General features: G+C 37.8%; 1 protein-coding gene across 2 annotated transcripts; it reads right to left on the reverse strand.

Moving 5' to 3' along the window:
- Positions 1-204: 204 nt before the first annotated feature.
- LOC106177863 (uncharacterized) lies at positions 205-8853 on the reverse strand. 2 transcript variants are annotated; one of them, XM_087013275.1, is made up of 7 exons: positions 8312-8853; positions 5766-6088; positions 5057-5515; positions 2989-3240; positions 2400-2568; positions 1619-1796; positions 205-1161 (listed from the first exon to the last, which is right to left on the reverse strand). In XM_087013275.1, exons 2-6 carry the CDS (start codon positions 5821-5823, stop codon positions 1679-1681), a joined length of 1056 nt encoding a protein of 351 aa, XP_086869401.1. In that variant the 5' UTR covers positions 5824-6088; positions 8312-8853; the 3' UTR covers positions 205-1161; positions 1619-1678. The 2 variants fall into 2 exon arrangements, with proteins under 2 accessions (XP_086869401.1, XP_086869402.1); XM_087013276.1 differs by lacking the exon at positions 5766-6088.
- Between the last annotated feature and the right edge of the window lie 63 nt (positions 8854-8916).

The raw sequence follows: 8916 nt of genomic DNA on the forward strand, positions 1-8916 counted from the left end.
TATGTTATCCAAAGTTTGAACGAAACCAGAGAACACATTTACAGTCTAACAGTTACACCTGCTGGCTATAAAGACATAAACACAGATTATTTCTGTCAGAAATACAAAGTAAAAACAATGAGCTCATTGATGGATGATAAACATATTTAGATGTCATCGTTCCTGTACAACAGAATTATTGCTGGGGCTCACAATTTCAGCTTAATTTGACAACGAGGACGGTGGTGCACATACTGTAATCTAGTATATGATGCAACGTTACGAAAATGACGCTTTCTTTCAATTGAAAATGGTCTTGTTTTTAATAAGCGCAAAGAGACAAACAAACAATGTACAATAAAAGTCCGGGATTATTACATATACTTATTTTAATCAACCGCATTTTTAATAATCCTTCTATCTGCGTCTCCACTACTATTCTTCACTATTTATTGGTTGCCAACAACAACAACTACACAGTTACTTTAACTACTGCTACTAAAAATAAGTCTTAGAATTAGAACATGGCAACAAACTACAGCTTTCTTTGATCATGATTTATTTATTCAATTAGTGATAAGCGAGTCTTTGGTGGGTCATGTAAACCAACAACTGATTTAAGGAGGTTCGAAATGTATGTATACTAGTGCAGCACACTTGAAACAAGGGTTATTTAATTCTTGGTAGCTGGTAATGTATGCATTCTTTTACTAATAAATGTTCCATTAAATGTGTATCAATTTATTACACGAGTGAAGATTTAATTGGACGAGACATATTTGTCACTGGTTCAACTTGTAGTCTTACGTTATATCATGTATCCATGGCGTTGTGATCAGTAGGCGACATCTACACAGTCTGGAGAAATTAAGTCTTGGTCCAACTGGGCCGTAACTTGACATGTAAGCACTATAAATGTTTTGCTTGTGTATGTAAGTAACGAGCTTTGTATTAAGACTCTAGCTTAGGCGTTTATTTCCACATGCGAACTTGTCCACCTTTGGCCCTAGGTTTCAAGTGTATCTATAGGTATGTATAATCATTCAGTATAAATCATGTTGTAAAAGTCGCCACCCTCTACAACTCGATGTGTTAGCTGTGTGTACATTGTTGGGCTAAGTACTGCGTGTGTCAGCCAGGCAGCTGGTACATCTATATAAGGTAGTTTCTTGAATATCACATCTGAAACAGACAGGAAAAGAACAATTAGGATGCACCAGCTGGCGTCTGCGTATCTCTCAATGGAAGCCGGTGTGACAGGAATGGAAGTCCGGGGTCCCATATGTTTGTACAGGTTAGGGTTAGTTGGGGTTTTGGGGTTAGAATATGGGACGAATGTCACCTGTACAAAGAAATGGGAAGCGGACCACGGTTCCTAGTGGACTTCCATTCCTGTTACACCTGTGTAACATAATAACTTTAGTCTAGAGCCTGTTTGGTCTGAACTTAAAGATTCAAAAATGGCAATAATAATTTATAGTTTACATGCAAGGTCATTGTCCCCAATAAAAAAAAAACAATTAGGAGTGAACCAATCATTATGACATGGTTACTTAAACAATGTAGCGGGAACCAGAATACACGGAGATGACGGATAGAAAACTAAAACACAGGCAATCAAGCTACCAACATCGCCCACCTCGGGGTCTTTCCTTAGTCTCTGTATTCCATCATGGCGACCAGTCTTCCAGACATCAGGCTAGGGCTGTGCAGGTGTACAACCAGGTGGATTGCCAGCTACACGGGGGCAGTTCATCCCCTTGTAGAACGCCCAGTGAGAGGCAACATACGTGGTCCCGCAAGCTTCCATAGGGTTCCTATAAAGAATATGTGCAACATGTGGAACCATGTCTAGTGACATAGTTAGGTATTTGCAAAGTACAATAATATTCGAAACATGATATATCCTTGGTTTGATATAATGTTATTCACAAGTTTGCAATAAAATAAATAAATAAATAAATAAATAAATAAAATGGTCGATGTACATCTCCCCCACCGCAAAATGAATTTAAGAATATGATACATATTAGAGCTTTTATTAGAAATTAGAAAAAGTAGTCAACAAATGAGATTATATTATCTTCTCTCTTAGGAGAGAGGTGGCTTTAGTTTTGCAACTTTTCATCCTTCAAACACTCAAGCCCGGAAACAAATCCATTATATGTTGCAATTTATATCAACCATTAAAAACCAATATTTTATTTCTTAAAAAGAATAATAATAAAAAACACCACCAACAACAACAACAACCCGAAAAAAACCAAATCTGTAAAGTTACGTTATTATGCATAATCAGTTATCTATATTACTGCCAACAGAAGCAATTGTCTGCTTAAATTAAATTTTTTTGACAAAGTCACAGCGAATGCAGAAGTCACCAACTAAGTATTTGAAAGTTCGCACCAAATTCTACTTACGTATACATATGACATTCTCGAGTGTTTAAGTCGAAGCCGACCGCCCGACACTCTGGGATAGCCTCACAGGCCCGCAGACAGGGCTCCGGGCACGTCTGGTTGGCTACCTTAATCCCGCCGTAGGAACGCGCACCTATGAGGGCTGACTCGAAGGAACTAGGGATAGAGTCTGAAAATATGATCAGGATGTAGAAAAATAACAATTAATTAATTAATAATAAAACCATTCATATGCCTGCTTGTAAATGCATGTTAGAGAAACTAAGTTGACAGCCAGGAAAGGGGTGAAGAAAGCTATCAAAGTTCTATTTCATTGAGTACTCTGCGTCTTTCACTCTTCTCTCACTTTGACGGGAGGCATTCTGTCACATAGACAACGGAACTTCTTAAGCTTTTTCAGTTTATAACAGCTGAAGATACAACTGCCCATAAACTCTATAGTACATGTGAATCAATATGGACAGGATATAAATCATGACCTTACATATTATAATGAAAATTTATAGCTTTGGTACTCTACCAAATACAACTGCTGAAATTTTCCATATTTGTCTTACTTAAAAAAGTAATGAATTGTTTTCGCACTCACCACCGCATATAATTCTTTTATAATGAAGGGCACCGGCACTCATCACGAGGCTGCCACAGGCGGTGTCCGCGGTGTGCATGTTACAGACGCCGCCATTGGTGAAATAACTGACGGCCATGCAGCTCGCTATCGAATCACACTGCTGCTTACATTCCTCCATCTGCACCCCGTCCTTCAGCAAGATACCGTTTGGAATGTAACCCTCGTGCTCTGTGGTGCATGACGGGATACCTGGGTTACCAGTAGGGACGGCTGTATTGGTTGTGGCGGTAAAATGATAAAATACACGTACGTTTTAATTGAAAGCAAATAAAGAATAAATAAATAAGACAAACAAACAGACTTAATTAGGACTTGATAAATGAATAGATGAAACTGTGAAAGAATAGATCGATAATTACAATGGCAGTGTGATGTACAAAGATCATTAAAAGGAGTCCCAGTTTAGAATTATTTCGTTAACAGCAAATATTAGTCTTTGAACGTTTGCAGAGTAACATAATAATAATAAAAATAAAGGTTTATTGTGTTCTTTGCAATATATAAGACACATATTGAATGTATATGTATTAAAGTATATAAGATGTAGTATTAGAATAGAACTTTAAGATAAATTATAAATTATAAAAACAATAATAAGGAAGTTAAAAATAGTAATTCGTTAATTTTTTAAAAGCTAAAAGTTCAAGGATAGACCTTGATTATTGACACGTATATAAACAGTATGGAATAAAAGTGTTTCTATATCTTTTTGTCCGACATTTTGGTAAAACATATCTATAAACATTCCTGAGGTCCTTTTCTAATATGATATATCTCATATGACACGAGTGTTAGGTAAAAGATGGCTTAATCTATGGGTACACAGTTTTATCTCATTAAATAATTTTTTTGCACAAGTCATTACCCCGAGATTTCAAGGTAGGTAATTCAGTGATGTCCATTGCTTTGTTGTAAGTGAGTTCAGGGTATATAATATGAAGAGCTCTTTTTTGGATGTTCTCTAAGGCTTTAGATTGCTGTGCGGTAATTCCAGCATGCCATATAGCTGACAAGCGTACTCAAGTGTTGGTCTGAGATTGCTTTTATAAATTTGTAAGAGGTCATATCGCGGTACCCCAACGTGTTTGACCATGCATAAGAAATACAGTCTGGATGCAGCTTTTGAGAGAATTTTTTCTATATGCAAGTCCCATTTCAAATTACTGATATGAACTCCCAGCAGTTTGGCATGTGAAACTTGTCCGATTTTTATACCATCAATTATTAGGTTATCAGGTACAGTTGGGTTTTTACTGAAACAGATAAACAGTTCAACAGTTTTTTAAGGATTAATTAGCATGTTATTTTGTTTTGTCCATTCATATAGGTTTGAGGCTGCTTTGGGAAGTTTAGATTGTGTAGGTTTGGCACCTTGTTCTATTTCCCTTGGAGATGGTTGGTGAACTGTCTCACAAACTGTAGTGTCATCCACATACTTTACTGCTGGTAAAAAAACATTCCATGTCATTTATCATTGTAATGAAAAGGAAAGGTCCTAATTTTGTAACATTGTTTTACATTAATTTGATGTTCATTGGAGAACGTATTAATAGACAGTTTCTTTAAGATGTTATTTGTTAATAAAGAAACAGCAAGGGGTTTTACTCAATCAAGTTCCCGATTCATAAATAAATAAATCTAAAAAAAATAAAAATTAGTCTATACATCTTCTTTGCTATCTCCGACCATGACGCGTTTCACAAAGTTTCAAAACGGATTCATTAACCATTGTTTAGTATGAAAATTGTCGTCTACTCCAGGAAAATCCATTTTTGGCCAGAATGGTCGCATGTTAACCTTTAAAGTTCACAACGTAAATCGCAAAACTGTATTAGTATATTAGATATTTTCCATAAAAATCTGAAAAATGTCTATGTCATTACGTGCATAATAGAAATCTATAGACAAAACAGACTTAATTTGTTCTAGGCCCTTTGCATGCAACTTTATATATACTTTCTCCCCTTTTAATTTTTTTCATAAGGTTGCCTGCATTATGTTATTATTATTATAAGTTTGTACTCACGTTCACAGGTATAATTCACTCGCAGGTACAGGGGATCCCCCATAGTGCAGTTCCCGAAATCACCCGCTGTCAGATTGGTGACGGCACTGGGTAAAGCTGCAATGGTGCATTCGTTCCCAGAATTTTGGCAATATTTCCCAATTAAAGCACTGGCAACACCAGGGGCGCCGCAGTTTTCCAGATTACTGGAGTTAGATGGTACGCAGGCCTCGTCATCCCTTCCGTAAAATGTGTCATTAATCTTAATGGCAAACCCTTCGTCACACCTGAGCGTCTCCTGGTGGCCATCGCAAATGTTCATGGTTTGCATGAGCCCCGGTCCCGGTGTGGTCACGTTCTCGGATGGGGTCGAGGCTCCGGCCTCGGATTGGGACATCGAGGCAGCTAAGAGGGCCTGTGCTATTGCTTTTAACCGCTCCAGTTCTGTCTGCAGATCCAAACATTGCACGACCAACACATCTGTAACGGAAGTATTAGATGGATACATACACATTTCTGTGTATTGGGAACCCAGAATAAAGCGGTTATTTTTCTTCAATCAACGGCTAAATTTACCAATTACATGTACCTCTAATATTTCGATGTCTATCAGAGCATCCCTTTTAGTGAATAAGGCTTTCTCAGGTGAAATCACCTGAAAAGATACCTAGGTGAATTATTTGCACGTTCTGTATATAAATTCAAGTAAACATACATAACTATCGCTTACCAGCTCTCCAAGTGAATACCGCAAACAACAACAGCAATTTGCTTGTTAGAGAATGCATCTCGTCTTAATTGTACCGCTCGCGTTGGCAGAAGAACCCAAGTCTAACAGCGCTTGCGGATTGCTCATCATATAAATATTTTCACTCATGCAAATTCAGTACTTTCCAAACGCGCCTGTAAATCATCTGCATGCTTTAAGTTTGCCCTAAGACTCCGTAACCGGTATTTGTCCCCAAGGCCACTGCACTTAGATCAACATATTCAACCTGTTCCATTTCGGCTTCCATTCGTGCACAAAGGCGCATGCGCCAAATTTGCAATTTACTGAAAAAAAATGTGTCGCCATGCAGTAAACTAACCTATGTGACAATGGCAACAGGAATGCCATCAAGCCTCTATTTATTTAGTAATTTCTGAAATATACAAGCGCGCGCGAAGGAAATTCTAGACTGACACACTATATAAATGGTCTTGCATCGGCAGCGAAGCCTCTGAAATCCACAAATCATAAACTTTTTTCCCTTAAACAATTTTGGTGTGACATTTGCAGGTCACATTTACATTTTGGGAGCAGAGTGTCACGAAATTTGACATAGGGGAGAGCGGGGTTGGTTGGAACACTTTTCACCTTTTTTGCGATATCTCAGCAGTCAAAGCTTTGGGGACAAAAATAAAAACACTGATAGGAGATAATTATATGCCGCACTCATCTATGAAATAAAACATGAAGTAGGTCTTTTTATTTTAGAGCAATAAATGCTCAAAGTTGCCTCTTAAAACGTTCCATCTCACCCCACCCGCGGGGTAAGTTGGAACAGTCAGTGGGGTGAGTTGGAACAAGAGGGCGAGTTGGAACGCTTGCATATAAATTCAAAGTATAATTCATTTTAAAAGTAGGTTTATCTATATTAATTTCCCAACAAGTACGTGTTACCTTGCATTTGTATCTCCATAGTTTGTAAGCATTTTTTACGTTTACAATTTGCTTTTATAAACCATATCTAGTTACACTTCATTTCATAATGATAACAAAAGTGGTGTAGTTTAAGAGAAAAGAAATTGAATTCATATAACTCAACCTATTAACAACAGTATGTTAGACCTACAAATGAAAACTGTATCTCTTTCAACTCAACAACTCAGAATCAAAATCGCAGTTCTGACATATGTACACTTGGTCAACCTTTGTACAGTCTTCATGTGACCACTTTAGACAAACAATGCATTAAACCCATTTCTCTTTTGGTCGGCTGTTAATGAACGGCTTCCCACAAACCAGATATGGCCACTCTACTTCTGACTCAGAATCGCTGGTCATCTTTAATTTCCTTTTTCTTGATTTTCTCTATCGACTAGAAATCTTTAACTGTTTTTTATTTTTGTTGCGCTTGTCCTTTTTAATTTTGTTGGGCTTGGCCTTTTCTTTTTCGAGTAGCTCATTTTCAGGTGTGTCAGTTAGTACTGCACTGCATCGTTTTCTTCTTTTAATCTTTGGACTGCGACGGTGAGCCTTTGGAACCGGTCTAATTATTGCTGGACTTGGGCTGTTTTAGGGTTTTCTTAAGTGCGCTTTAGTGTGCTGTAGCACCTCTTCCGGTGAGGGCAACTGAGATTTCAACTGAATCTTTGCCTAAGTTACGAGGTGAATGTTTGTCTTTTCTGGCGTATTTTGTACCCTCGTTCACTAAACATTAACAGCAATCCCCAATCCATTACACAAAGCATTTAAAACAATATCGGCAGAATTGGTGTTGTATAGTTTATGCATAACATAGGCTCTCAGCTAGAATATTTTCATTTTGCCGCGTAAAGCAGAGTAATAATCGACATTTCCTTCCACATCTAAAAGCAATTTATCGCAAAAAAGCAACGTTGGGCATACAGACCCCTTACGACCAAACAGCTAGCAACTGCATTTTACAAGCAGTGACCATCCCCCTTGTATCTTCTACACGCATGTACATTCCGGCATCTTGGAGATGTTCTATCAGCTAGATTCCGTCTCCAGTTGGAGTTGTACTGGCTTACTACGTTACTACTATTACTTCGTTATTACTTCAAAGTTGAAATTAAAACATTTAGAGAGGTTTTAAAAAATGACAAACACCGTGCGGGGTGGGTTGGAACACCCCTGACAGTGTTCCAACTGGCCCCATGTCAAATGTTCCAACCAGCCCCCATGACGTCATGGCCTACTTATGACACTGTATTTCTTTAACACGTGGGAAGTGATTAAAAAAAACAACAGCTTTTTGAACATCAAGGTGGTCCTAAACGCTGTGCAGAATTTCAGTGATATAATCCTTATACTTTAGTTTACAGCACGATGAATGTCAAAAATATGAAAACTTACTTCGAGTAGCGAAAATTAGTTTTTTTCGCATAAAACTTTTACTGCATTTTCGAAACTTCCACAAGTTTACCGGATGAATGACCATGCCACGTGACATTTTTATGCTGAAGGAGCACATGATCGGTCTTGTGATTTAAGAAATAAAGCCAATGTTCCAACTTACCCGCGTTCCAACCCACCCCGCTCTCCCCTACCTAAATCTACACGTCACGCAGCAGTTGGTATGCCTGGCTCGTATTCCTGGAAGTTTCCTCCGGACGTCCAAACATGGGACGGTACGCGTGTTAAACCGTATGGATACTCAAAGCCCTCTGCAAACCATCAATACATGTGGAATGTGGTCGTGGAATGTTACACAGCGATCCAGTAAGTTCGTTGTCATGAATAATTCATCTCTTCCCTTAAAGGTTTTTTTCTTTTGATTAAAATATTCCAGTTTCGAGGAACATTTAATTACGGTATCTGTTGGATTCTGGTGCTAAAACCATAAAATCTTGTGCCTGAAGCCAATGAGAACGCATTCTGATTTGTTAATCATTTCAGACTAGTACTGTTTAGCGGAAATCAAAACGCTAAATGCCTTAAGAGCCGTGACGCATTTTGTAAAATATTTTTATTTGCATTTTATTCAGATTTATCAATATTCTAACTTCTTTTAATCAGTTATTTATTTGACATTATCATTATTCTACATGCCTATCAAACCCTGCATGGGTTGCCCAGTTTACTGAAAGTACTAAATTGAAAATCAGTCACCAGAATCCGTTAATCTGAACGAATTATTTGCGGGTTCAATTTT

Source organism: Lingula anatina, chromosome 5 (assembly GCF_051362555.1).
Source record: "Lingula anatina isolate TDL-2025a chromosome 5, LinAna3.0, whole genome shotgun sequence".
NCBI classification, from domain to species: Eukaryota; Metazoa; Brachiopoda; class Lingulata; order Lingulida; family Lingulidae; genus Lingula; species Lingula anatina.

Excerpts from the sequence above, each read along its gene's own strand:
- LOC106177863 (XM_087013275.1), bottom strand. The coding sequence starts at position 5,823 with ATGCATTCTCTAACAAGCAAATTGCTGTTGTTGTTTGCGGTATTCACT. Across the intron at positions 5,516-5,765 it reads GGTATTCACTTGGAGAGCTG|ATGTGTTGGTCGTGCAATGT; the intron begins GTAAGCGATAGT and ends CTTCCGTTACAG. Across the intron at positions 1,797-2,399 it reads CGAGAATGTCATATGTATAC|GAACCCTATGGAAGCTTGCG; the intron begins GTAAGTAGAATT and ends TATTCTTTATAG.